Source organism: Aquarana catesbeiana, linkage group LG09 (assembly GCF_042186555.1).
Source record: "Aquarana catesbeiana isolate 2022-GZ linkage group LG09, ASM4218655v1, whole genome shotgun sequence".
Taxonomy (NCBI): Eukaryota; Metazoa; Chordata; class Amphibia; order Anura; family Ranidae; genus Aquarana; species Aquarana catesbeiana.
The window spans coordinates 182,416,725-182,430,471 of NC_133332.1; the positions used below are offsets into that span (position 1 = coordinate 182,416,725).

The 13,747-nt window shown below is 43.4% G+C and overlaps 1 protein-coding gene across 1 annotated transcript in view; it reads left to right on the plus strand.

The window, feature by feature from the left end:
- THOC2 (THO complex subunit 2) overlaps positions 1-13,747 on the plus strand; it is a 251,420-nt gene that overhangs the window by 16,776 nt on the left and 220,897 nt on the right. The window contains exons 4-6 of the mRNA XM_073599433.1: positions 2,103-2,154; positions 5,079-5,149; positions 10,216-10,337. Coding sequence (XP_073455534.1) covers positions 2,103-2,154; positions 5,079-5,149; positions 10,216-10,337 — 245 coding nt within the window. The remainder of the gene's footprint in view (positions 1-2,102; positions 2,155-5,078; positions 5,150-10,215; positions 10,338-13,747) is intronic.

Consider the following 13,747-nt stretch of genomic DNA (forward strand, 5'->3'; position numbering starts at 1 on the left):
CATATATTGGTACAGTTTACTTGTCTATCTCCAAATCTCTAAGTGTTTTCTCTTCTCTCTCCTCTGCTATCAGCATGAGTCATTTCTAAGAAGTTTGTTGGACACATGAGATAAATTTGTGATGGGGAGGAGAGCTCAGCACACAGCTTCTTTTTCCTTTGGGGTGTGTCCCTTTCCTCCAGTCAGCTCTCACACAGTGTATGAGAGCTGTAACTGCAGCTCTCCACCCCCTCCTCTCTGTTCCTCACAGATGCAGAAGAATTTTATCATATATCTGCACATTTGAATAGATGTAGAGAAGAGAAGACTGCAGATAAACAAGTAAAACTTGTTTAGGAGGATTTGTTTTTCATCTCTGCGTATTACCTGAAACTATTCACTTCACTAGGTATATGAGAGAGTTTACAACCACTTTTAACCTTTTTGAAGGCTAGGAAGTCAATGTCTCCTAAAGTCGTGACACCTGGAAGGCGTAGTATTCTGTTCTTCCTTCAATCTGGACCGGCATATTGGTTTTGGGTATCATTAAGGTGGCTGTTTTTGTTTGAGAGACCTTTCTAGCCTTTCGCTCTCTACTTGAGCAGAGTTTTCTAAGTTGGCAGGTTTCTTATCGGAAGGCCTTCTCGGTGTTGCTCATCATAAACAAGCTTGTCTTAAGAACAAAGGCCTCATTCTACCTGATGGTGATTTCTGTCTTCCATCAGAATATTGTCTATCCTTCTCTGAAATATTACATGGAAATTCATCTCTACTGTCTGTACATGGTGCCCTTTGTGAGTTTACCTCTCAGCTACTGACTTCTTTAGGAAATCAAATTCAATCTTTGTTTTCTGAAGGTTCCTGTAAGGGCCTCCCTGCCTCTCCCTCCATCAGTGCTAGATGAATAAGAAAATTTATATTCAGGTTAAGGAGCTGATTGCCACCAGACTCGGAAATTGACTTTTAAGCTATGTTAGACCTCTTATAATTTAGATGTCCATCCTGGAGAGTGAACAGCGCATGCTGGTGAAGGACTGGATTTTTTGTTGTTTGAAGCTCCGGGAAGAGATTGTTTTGCTTTGACACGTGTATGAGAGACACTTGGTTTTATATCACTTTAGGAGTTTTTTTAAATCGCAGCTTGTTCATCGTTGAGGGATTTTGTTTGTGTGTGTGTTTTTATACGTAGTTAATGGGAATGTATATAAGTTACACAAAGCGCTGCACTTTTTGAATGATAAGTTATTGTTCAGGCCTGTAGTTTGAATAGGGCTCCTCACTTCCCTGTTAAGGCACATTCTTCCAGATCTGCTGGTTGCTCATGAGCTTTTCAACATTGGCCGTCTGTTCAGATTTGCAAAGCTGCTCCCTGGATTACTGTTCAGATGTTTGTTTTACTTGTGGATGTTCAAGCTTCCTCTGATGTCAGTTTCCGGACTAAGGTGCTACACGTTGCTCGGAGTCTGTCCAGCCCTTCTGGAGTGTTTTTTTGTTAGAGGCTCTGTTGGTGCCCCCCCGCCCCAACTTCAGACTTGCAGACTCTGGGGGTTCTTCTGTGAAAATTTGAAATCAGAGTTGTGAATGGGGGGTGGGGGGAACTAAATTACCCTATCTGCTGCTACAGTAGAAGAACTGCAGCATTCATTGGAGCACCAGTGTGGTGAGATGATGTCACTGCACTGTTCATTGACACTTTTTATCAGCTCCATAACTGGAGGTCCTTGAGCTGGAAGAAGGGTCTCCAGGAGCTAGAGCGTTGTACTCACGATCCACTGGTGGTTGCAGTGCTTTGCAAGCTCAAATGCCCAAAAAAATCCATTCCTTTGTGTTTTTACGTTCTAAACATTTATTGCTGTTAACTCAGACTAGCTGGAAGTGGGGGGGTTATATAGGGGGATGTCTCAGCTGCCTTTTTATTTTTGTCAGTCCATTCACCTGAAGGTTACAAAAAAGGTGAGTATGTACTTCTGGGGAGAGAGTGACTAAAGTTACTATTTTAGTTTTTCCTTGTATGAGTAATAGGTTCACTCTAGTTCTTTAATAAGTGATCGTATTGACACAAATCATTTAACTAATATTCATTCCTTTTTCTCTCCTCCCCCCACCCCCCTCTTATTGCCCAGGATTTGCGAGAAGACATGCCTTCAATCTTGGCAGATGTATTTTGTATTTTAGGTAAGCATTGTATTGCGCATTTCTTGACCCTTTTTTTGTTTTTTTTATTTTTAATTTTTTTTTTAAGGGATGGCTAAAACACTCAATAACGAAAAGGAATATGACCAGTCTTGTGTAGGCAAACTGCAGTTATTCTCCCTTTTTAGTTTTGTAGTTTAAAAAAAAAGTGAGCATTAAAAATCCTTATGAATCACCCACGGGACCAAGTGCTTACTGCTGCCTTCTGAATGCCTGCCTGTTTTTTGATAGCCGAACAAGCTTTTTGAATGGGAATCCCACACTGCAACTGCTAGCCTAGAGTTTGGCTCATGGTTGTGGAATGACACCATTCGCTTGAATGGGTTATGTTCAGTGGGCAGTATTGCCACCGAACAGGGGGGGATAATCCCCCCCCCCCCCACTTCATTTATACAACCTTGTTAGCTTAAGGGGGTGGTTGGGGTGAAATTGGAAGTGTAAATTAAGGCAGCCCATAGATGATCAATGGGGGGGGTAACTCCATTTTCAACATCCACACATTTGAAGTGGATGGAGGACTCCTCGTTGATTGTTTTCTGATGTCGGGGAGATACAATACACTGATCAATGATGCTGATCGAGCGGAAATATTCCAACAGGGCGATTGGCTTCTGTACAACCACCCTGCCCATACATGGTTTAAAAATTCAGCCAGTCCCTGCTGAACCAGCCGATTTGTTATCCATATATAGCTGGCTTTAAGTGGTTGTAAAGTGTAAAAAAAAAAAAAAAAAAAAAGCCTTCTGTGTGCAGCACCCCCCCCCCCAAAAAAAACCTAATGGACCTCATCTTGATCCATTGGCTGTCTCTCCCCCCTCATTGGCTGAATCAGCAGCGAAGCTCCATTGGCTCCCGCTGCTGTCAAAGTCAGTGAGGGGAGTGGAGGCGGGGCTGCAACACAGTGTCTGAATAGACACAAGGAGTTTTGCAGCTCAGGTGCCCCCAGAGCAAGCACTCTGGGGGCACTCAACAGGAGAGAGGGGCCAGGAGCATCAAAGAGGGACATGAGAGGAGGATATGGGCTGCTCTGTGCAAAACCACTACACAGAGTAGAGAAGTAGAACATGTTTGTTATTTTTACCAAAAAAAAATAGCCTTTAGTATCACTTTAAGCCTAAAGCAAAAGCTGTGCTTGGAAACAGAAGAAGTCTTAGGCCCCGTTCACATCTAGCAATATGGGATTGTGGGTGGAATTGCCGCAATTCTTCCGTGATTCCAAATAACACTCCTCAGCAATTACTGCAAAACTTCACTGCATTTAGGTGCATTGGAAATGAACGACACCAGAAAACACGTGTGCTGCTTTTTGCCAGCATTGCACTGCAATTTGAAATTGTGGGCAGAATCATGGCTATTCTGTCCGAGATCCCAAGTCGCTACATGTGAAAGGGGCCCTGAGCAGGAATAAAAGCTTACCTGCTGATCCAGTGATTTATGTAAAAAAACAAAATACATTTCAGAAACAATATACAGAACTGTTGGACTGTGAGCTCCAGCCCTTTTTATGAAGTGAATGTATGGTAATTCCTATAGCGGAATGCCAGCAAAGCCCAGTAGCCACTTCCTACTTGCTTTGCCCTCCTGTCATTCCTCTTCCCCCCTCTTGTTGCTGATCTTGTGCTGTTCTCTTCTTTTGCAGGCACTTGTATTCAGTCATTTTTGCCTCCCACAGTCTTTCCTCTTCCCCCTGCATGTGTGGTGACAGCACTTGTTGGGTGTGACAAGCACTGTCACTTAGAATATTCATCTCCCAGTGAGCAGCTTGGTCAGACAGTGGTGGGGCTCAGGGGAGAGTTGGCTCTGTGGATCATACTAGCTCATGATCTGGGACCTAGAATGACTGGACAAAGGGCTGCATACACTTCCTGGGCAGGAGTATCTAAGAAACAATTGGCAATACTTCATCTTTATTTAAAGATTTGTCATTGTGACAAAAACGCACTACTTTCAGAGTATTAAGACTGAAATTAAAATGTGTTTGAGCCAAAATAGCTACGTATTGAAAGAGCTGTTATACTTAGAAAAACAATGTTGCAGTTATTGTGATTATATGATGAGAAGCAAACTTGTGTGTGTAATAAAACTATAAAATGTTTTAACCACAAGGATTTGAAATCACCTCTCTTTTTCCCCTTCTTTCTGTGGGAATTCTGGACCGATCAGTGTGATTCCAGTCGGTCAAAGCGGTTATGTGCCGATATTGACACTGGCTTTAATCTGTTCCAGAACTTCTACAGAAAGGAAAAAAAAAAAATATAAAGGATTTCAAATCCCTGAACCACTACATTGGCTGCGTGGACAGGGACAGCTAATCGCACACAGGTTGGTGTAGCGGAGACCAGGAGGTTGTAGAGCAGGGTCTGCAACCTGTTGATCGCGGGCAGGTGAGGAGTAGATTGCGTTCCTTCCGTGCCAACCCGCAGACTGCACCTCCTACACATGCAGAGCAGGAGAACCAGCAGTGCTGCGAGTGGGTGGATGTAAGTACCAGGGGAGCAAACAAAAGGGCCCTAGTAGCAGAAGGAAGCGAAACCTGAAAAGACGGGGTGGCGTTTACTGAAACCGATTCCCTGTAGTTCTCCCCTGCAGCAGCTAAAAGCTGGCTTCTCCTCCTCTCCCTCCTGCCTTGCTATTTAATTTCTTAAAAAAAAAAAAAAGCGCATAACCCTGGTGATCTTTGATCTCTTTCATGTTGTTAAGGTAGATGTCCACCTCTTAAAGGTTACCTACCCCTGGTGTAGCGTGTTAACCCTTTTTCATTTTTTTTTTTTAAAAAGGCTAGCTTGCTCTTTAATGTATGTATAACCTTCTTTTACTTTTTATGGCTATGATCAGGATTATAATATGTTAATTTTTCTACTATTATTGTTCAATCTTGAGCTTGTATGTATTTCTTGCAAACACAGATATTGAAACAAGCTGCTTTGAAGAAAAATGGAGACGGGATCATTTTACCCAGCTGGTGTCCTCATGTTTGGTAAGGGTCATTTTTTAAAATCCAAGTTTTTTTTGTCTGAGGCTACAGTAAATGCATGATGATGTTTGTATTGAAATATTGTAGAAATATGTTTCATACTTGCATGGTTGGAACCAAAAGCAATACAAATAATATGCTGCCAGAATAACTGGAGACCTATAGGTTTCCTAAGCTGACCACCTTCTCTTTAGCAGAATCATTTTAAAAGCTGAAAGGTCAAGTTTGGCCTTTTTTTTTTTTTCTACTGTAAACATGCACTGAAACAGATTAAAGGGATTGTAAAGCTTCGTGTTTTTTTTATTTATTTATTTATTTTTTTTTTTTTTTAAGAATAAATTACTTTTAAATAACAAACATGTCATACTTACCTCCACTGTGCAGTTCGTTTTGCACAGAGTGCCCCCGAACATCCTCTTCTGGGGTCCCTCAGTGGTGCTTCTGGCTCCTCCCCGCATTGAGTGTCCACATTGGAGAAGCTCTCTCCTACAGTGGACACCCGTGTGGGCGCGCTCCTGAGTCCTGCATCTGTGTCTATTCACAGAATGCTGGACTCTGCCCCCCAATCCCCCCCCCCCCCCGACGCGTCATTAGATTTGATTGACAGCAGCGGGAGCCAATGGCTGCGCTGCTATCAACCTATCCAAACAGGACACAAGAGCTGGTGTGCTCGTTCCCGGCAAGTGAAGGATCGGGTTCAGGTAAGTAAAATGGGGTTGGGGGGGGCTGCAGCACCACAGGAGGTTTTTCACCTTAATGCATAGAATGAACCCCTTTAAGGATTAACACTTAGAAGTTAGAAGATTAAAGCCTTTGACGAGAAAGCTTATTTTCAAAATTTTTAATTAATGTTTAGATTCAGTATTAAAGAGATCAGTAATTGTTAATAGATTGTTCCATTTTGTGGATAACCTATAAGGCCCTGTTCACACCTGGGCATTTGAGATGATGGGCAGAATCGCCGAGATTCTGCCCGCAATCTCAAAAAGCATTGCAAAACTGACAAACCGCTCCACGTTTGTTCAGGTGCCATTCATTTTCAATGGCACCTAAACGCAGGTGCGATTGTTGCGCTATGAATCACTTTGAGTGAAGCTTGTCACCCGACAGAAGCTCCTGCTCCTTATTGAACAACAAGATTAGAGCGTTTTGGGATCGTGGGCAGCATTGCACTGATTCTGCCCGAATTGCAAACGCCCTGGTGTGCCTAAGTCTTTATATTTTATTATGTTAAGTAACCTGTACTTTAAGGTAAATATTTCAGTAACTGGTTTTCCCGTTGTTCACCAAGCCACCTGCTGCTAATTTTTTATTTATTTTTGTAGCAGTTAAAGTGGAGTTCCAGACGTTTTTGTGTTTATTAAAAGTCAGCAGCTACAAAAAGTGTAATAAACACACACTCACCTGTCCCACGATCCAGAGATGCAGCTGCCTGAACCCCCAGAAAGGTCCCCCCCGTCGGATAGTGTCCACCCTGTACTGCGCAGCGCTTGCGCAGTATGGAGGATAAAGGAGACGCCAATAGTCTCCGAACATGAACAGGTATTCATCAGCTGTACACGGGGCCTGCGCAATTAAGACTACATTGTGCCACACACTCCTGATGCTCGTGCAACTCTGCAAGAGGCGGGTGTAGGGGCGGATGCGTACAGAAGAGGCCGCATGATGGGCAGAGCTCATACGTTGGGGGTGGATTTCTCAAAGAGGCAGATGTATTATTATCCGCACTGATACTGTGGCAAATTGCTTGTGTTAGGTAGTTAAATAGGTCCAGCAAACCCGCCCATCAACATTGCAAAACCCACCCTTCAGTGGTGTAAACACGCCCCACAGAAATCAACCCCCATCGTATGAGCTCTGCCCATCATGCGGCCTCTTCTGTATGCATCCGCCCCTTGCAGAGTTGCACGAGCATCGGGAGCGTGCGTGAGTGTGTGGCACAATCTAGTCTTAATTGCGCAGGCGCTGTGTACAGCTGATGAACAGCTGTTCCTGTTCGGAGACTTTCGGCGTCTCCTTTGTCCTCCGTACTGCGCAAGCGCTGCGCCTGCGCAGTACAGGGAGGACGCTATCCGACGGGGGACTTATCTCGACAGGACACCGGCTGTGAGAGCTTGCGGCTTCACAGCCGGGTGCCCTCTGCAAATTTGCGTGTCGCGCTGTGCCTCTTCAGTGGCCAGGCAATCTTTTGGGACCTGTGACGTGTCCCAGAGGAGTGCAAGGAGGGAGGGGGAGAGGAGAACTTCCGCTCGGGCTGCCTAGGCGACTCGAGCGGAAGTGGGAGCTGGGTACCTGTCAAAACTGGGTACCCGCCCACAAAAATTACATGCGAAATGTGGCATGTAAGGGGGTGAGGAGGCCTTAATCCAGAACTTTTGAGTGGAACTCAGCTTTAATTTTGGTGTTTTGCGAATACCAGTCTGCCAGTAATTTGAATGGTCTCCCTGCCATCTAGTAGTCTGTATGTTCCTCGCTCTTTCTGTGCTTTCCAACACCCTCTACTGCCTAGAGCCACTACCCACTCTCAAAAGGGTGATGCCTTCATCCGTTGACTGAAATGCTGTCATAGGCTTAGGTACTCTGTAAGCAGTGTGTACCCCATCTTTTACTTTGCAAGACATAAAGGGGGTCATTTTGAGTTAAATAGCTTTTTTCATTTACTTGAAAAACAATGGCCTATTTTTCCTGATTGCCTGGACGTGCTCTTTAAATGGTAAAGGAACAGCAGAACATCACACAATCTGGCAGATTGAATAATTGTCTGTGTCCACCCACTCTATATCTGGCTCATAAAGAGCTAAGCATTGAAAGCTTGCATTTCATCTGTATGCAATGTTTCAGTACAGAAAAAAAAATATATATATATCAGTTATGATGTGCTGAGGGGGAGGCAGCAGCCAAAATTCAGACTTCTCTACATGTTTTCTCAAAAAGGCTTGGTTCCATAGAAGAGTAATTTTGTTAAAGCAAAGTTAATGCAAAAAAATTGCTCTTGTACCTTTTTATCAGTCCCCTTTTATGGTGTCTGAAGATGGAACCACGGCCCTCCCAGGAGTGTTGAATGACAAAGGTTGCAGTGCTGGAAGAGAAGGGAGGTAGAACCCCCACAATAATACACTTCTTTTTAAATTTTGCCATGCAAATCCTGTAAAGTTTGCCGCTTATAAACCTTAAAATTACTGCCTTCTTTGAACATCTCTTGGGAAGACCAGATACCATCAACTTGGTCTCTACCTATTACTCTACCCTTACAGCGGAACTTCAGTAATTTTTTCATCTTTCCATCTATTAAATCTTCTGCCCTTGTTGTTTTAACTGTGGATAGTAAAACCTTCTTTTTTTTTTTCTGCCAGTAAATACCTTATACAGCCCACTTCCTGGCTGCCATAAGCCTAGGCTTATGACCTCATGCACATTGCGCTCACGCGCTCTCTCTCTCGGGTTTGCCAGGAAAGGAGGAGGGACTAGGCATAAGAGGGCCAATGAGAGCTGCAGAGCTGAAGGTGTGCTTCTGTGTAAATCCAGGAAGTGAACAGACAACAGCTTCAGCTGCCCACAGTTAAAATATTTACAGCTAGAATCAGTGGAGGGAGATATCTGCAGCATATTTGGCAAGTACAGAATCGCAGTATATATAAAATAATATGCAAAGTGGTTGGAGGGAAGCTTCAGAATGGCAAAGATGTTTTTATACAAATTATGTGGGCAGACTGCAGTTCCTCTTTAAAGTGGATGTAAACCCTCACATATACCCAGTGAAGTGAACAGCCTCAGATGATACACAGAGATATAACAAATCTTCCTACATAAGTTTTACATGTATATCTGCTGTCTTCATCCGTATATATTCTTTAGAAAGTGCACATTGTGTTAGAGCTTTTCTCTTCCTGTTCAGCACTGGGAGTGGATTCTTGGCATACAGCCAAGACAGCTGATTGGAGGAAAGGCACACACCCCCACTCCACATTGGAAAAAGCAAGGAATGTGCTGAGCTGTGCTGTGACCAGACAAGCTCTCTGCTAATCTATTCATAGCAACTTCCCACAACACAAATTTCAGGCTGGTTTTATCTTGGTTGATGAACAACTTGTCAGAAGTCGTCATGCTGATAACAGAGCAATGAAACGGCGGGACTCGGTGCTTTGGAGAGAGATAAAAAAATACACTACGGATATGTACTTGAATCAGGGTTACATCCACTTTAACTAACACCTCTAGGGCCAGATATCAACAGGCCCATCTTAAGTGGTCTTTACCTGCTTTCCAGATTACTGACCAGGATTGGGTGGAAATAATACATTACATAAAAGGGCCCAGTCATCTCTAGGGGCAGAATGATGCAACTGAAATTGTTATTTCACCGCCTCTTTACAGCTGCTAGATGGCATGAAATGGGTCTACTCCCCTCCATGCTATGCTTGATTTTGCTGATTATTTATTTTTTCCCATGGTTTCTGGACCTGTTAGTATGTCTAAAACTTTTGGGCAGTGATTTCATCCCTTCAGTCTTGGAACTCCCCAATATTTCCCACCCACCTAAAAATTGGAATATTTAGAAACTGGTAGGTCTCCCATAATTCCTAATAAGCAGAATGTTATTATGTACATTCTACTCGAGACCAACACCTTAGACACTGGCGAAAAAACTGAGGTACTCCTGGTAGGAGGAGGGGTTGTATAGGGAGTGAACTTCCTGTATTGGGTATACCAGTGTCATCACCTGAAGGTGCCTATATACATATTACGTATATTCTACTTCTATGCCTGGAAGATGATTTGTTTAACATGGAAATAAACTTCTTCTATGACAGTTTGGGTAAGATTTATGAACGCAGGAAAAAGCCACAAGTTTTTGACAAAGTATGGGCTAGATGGGTCTCCACCACCCACGCATGTGTTTCTCTGGATCCAGGGTCCTGAATGATAATGGTGACCCTTCACTTTAGTTTTTTGGTGTGTTCACCTTGACATACTCATAGTTACTTGATGCATTGAGAAACTAGTACAACTGTTTTGTATGTTATATGTTATTGACAAAATAAAACTTAAATATTTTGCTTCTTTCACAGTATCTAATGTCGGACACAATTCTTAAGGAACGCCTAGATCCCGAAACTCTGGAATCGCTTGGACTCATTAAACAATCCCAACAGTTCAACCAGAAGTCTGTAAAAATAAAGACCAAACTTTTGTAAGTACGGTTTTAAATCTGTGCTTTAAAAAAAAAAAAATTATATATATATATATATATATATATATATATATATATATATATATATATATATATATATATATAAAATTAGGAGATGGTGGCCCCTTTTTAGCTGTGCACTCTGTTATTCCATAGCTGGTATTCTTTGAAGGAAACAGCAGCTAGTTGGCGTCATACTTGTTGGTACACAAGTGGGTTTAATTGGGTCAAATTTTGTTTTCTTTTTTCTATTTTATTTCTAGATGATAAATTAGTCTCTTGTATTTAACCTGCTATGGATATTGGGCACATGTCTAAAACTGTTTAAGTATTTTGGGAATGCGTAGTATGCCTGGTCCCTCCTTCTCCCCCACAACTCTTCTGTGGCAGTCACTGGCAATACCCGGCTGTCATTTTGACAGCTAGTATTGTTTTATTTACAGAAGCAGATCATCCGCAGAAGAATTACATTGAAGCAATATTGTTATTGTTTGTAACTTCTCTGGTCATTCAGAGCAGATCAAGAGGGTGACTGATATTTATACACTCGAAACACCAGTAGAAGGATTGGCTGTGACTAGTTCAGGTTAACTGAGCAATTAACACTTTAAACACACGGTGACGTATACCAGGTCTGTGTGTTAATGGAAACATGCAACATTAACAGTATCGTCTTACAATTCTTACTTTTTAACAAAAACTTTTGTATAGCTGTTAAACCAAGACAAGCTAGTACACTATGGTAACTTTTTCAAAGGCCAAAGTTCTTATAATATCTAATAGAGCATTCAGAGATTCAGCTTCAAGTAGAACTTAAGGCAAGCACTTTTTTTGGCTAGAGCAGGAGAGGACTCTAACCAGTTAGTGGGTTTTTATTTATTTATATCTGTCCCATTGTGGCGATTTCCCTTCACATCCTCTACCATAGTCAAAACCAGAAAGCGATAGAAATTCCTTCTTAAATGTGGGAATCCCTGGTTGTCAGCATGGTCACCAGAACTTATGTCCCTATAGGAAAATTTTCTCTCTTCCTGTTCTGGTGACCACCCAATATTTGTGTTTTGTGTTTCCTTTTTCTCACTCTTGGTGATAACGGTAACAGGACAAATGGAAATTGCGAATTTCTTGAAGGGTGGTATAGACAGCAGTAAAAACCTGAAAGATTTTGCAACTCTATACAAAACTGAAAAAAAAAAATCTTTCTTTATCGTACATCATGGGACACAGAGCACCATAGTAATCACTATGTGGGTATATAGGCACCTTCAGGTGATGGACACTGGTATACCCAATACAGGAAGTTCACTCCCTATATAACCTCTCCTCCTACCAGGCGTACCTCAGTTTTTTCGCCAGTGTCTAAGGTGTTGGTCACGAGTTAAGATGTGCTCTGAGGAGCTCCAGGAGGAATCCTTGCTGGATTTAAATAGCCTCCACAGACTGGATCAATCCAAAGTGCCACTGAGGCCAAGGTGGATGGTACCTGGGCCTCGTATACGAAGCACGAGGTTTTGCCTGTAACGCCTCTCCTTGCAAGGCAGGACCCCGGGACCCAGGGCTTTGGTCATGCTTACATTACCTAAAGTTTTTCCTGGCAGGGTGCTATTACAGGTCCAAGGGAGTGGAACCCCGATAAAAAGGGACCCGGTCCTTGATGGTTTGCTAACGCAGCCCGCCGTGATGGGTGAAGGTTGGATCTGCCTGTTAATTCAGCAGAATCCTGCGGCGGGAATAAGGTAAGGGAAGAAGCCTAGGAACTATAAAAGTCCACCTATGGTTTTCGTCATTAGGGAAAAATGTTGTCATGCCTTAATTCTCCACTAGGGGGAGTATATGCACATACCTTAATCTGTTGTCTTCACTTCAACTCAGTATCAGTCTGTGTGTAGCCGCAGCAGTTTGCACAGTGGGGATTCCTCTTGAGATAAGAGATCTGCCATGCCTTTTTCCCCCCTGAAGGGACTAAGAGGGTTAGGGAATCGGCAATCGTTGTTACCCTGAGGTCCTGGTTTTCGGCTCCAGAGGTCTTTTCTCCTGCTTGGCGTTATTAGGCTGCCCCTCCCCCTGGTGATGGGTCTGTGGACCCGAAGGCTGCCCTCGTGCGTGGGAACATTTTTTGAAATTTAAAATGAGGGGGGGTGCCGCTTGATGTAGGGGGCGGGGCCTAGGCACTGTGCCGTGTGTAGGACGTAGCGTCCAGGAGGGCGCACGGCGCAAGCCGCAAGCACAGGGATAAGACATTAACTGGAGCAGTCTCTCCTCAGTTTCTCCTTGGCTGTATAGTGAGGAGAAGCAAGCCTGGCTACACTCGGGACACAGGAGCGGTGGGGCACTTAAGGGCTGCAAATGGGCATTCCTAATATGCAAAGGACATTTTTCCCAGCACTAGACTGAACTTGTATAGCGGCATTACATTGTCAGACTATGTTCAGCAATTAGTGCATTTAAATAGTGCCTCTGCTTTTTGTGTTTAGGACTATGCCTGCCAAAAAAGATACCACAAAGACCAAAAAGGTATCAAAGATTTCACCCCCAGGTGCTAGGAAGGCCAGTTGTGCCTTCACACTGTCATTCTCGCCTGAAATACCAGATATGGAAAGCCTGCTGGGCCTAGAGGGAAGATGAGCAGCTTTATTCGCTTCCTCCATCCAAAAGGATAGGAAGCGTGTTCGATCCCCCTCCCCCACCTTAGACCCTGTGCCAAGGGGACAGTGGGTAAAGGATGAGTTGTTACTCTCAGGCGATCAGAAAGCGGAAACGATTACTCCTCTGCAGAGGAAACAACGGTGGATGAACCTTTTTCAGCCTCGCAATCTGAGAACTTTCTGGTACAGTCCCTTATGAAAATGGTTCATTTTACTTTCTAGCTACCCCTAACAGAGTCAGCTGAAAGTTCGGTTTCTTCCTTGGGTTCCTTAAAACCTTCACAGCCTTTTCATGTGTTTCCTGTCCATGCATTACTAGCACAGCTTATTTATGCTGAATGGGATCACCCGAATAAGCATTTTCTCCCTCCAAAGAGGTTCGCAGTTCTCTATCCCATGGAGGAGAAATTCACCAAAAAATGGAATGTACCAGCACTTGACGCTGCGATTTCCAGTAGACAATGCTCAAATGCTTAAGGATCCAACAGATAAAAGGTTGGAATTCCCGTTAATATAATCTTTTTCTTTAGTAGGTGGCGTTACTCAGCCTGCAGTCGCTGCAATAGGCATCTGTCAATCCCTACAGAACCAGTTTAGACAGGCCCTTAAGAGGTTCCTGTACAGCAAGCCCGGGATTTGGCCGAATTACCTAGAGCATTATGTTTTGCCATAGACGCCATTAAAGATTCTATTCACCAGGCATCCTGCCTTGCACTTGTGCTAGTACACATGCGTAGTATCCTGTGGTTAAAAAATTGGTCAGCC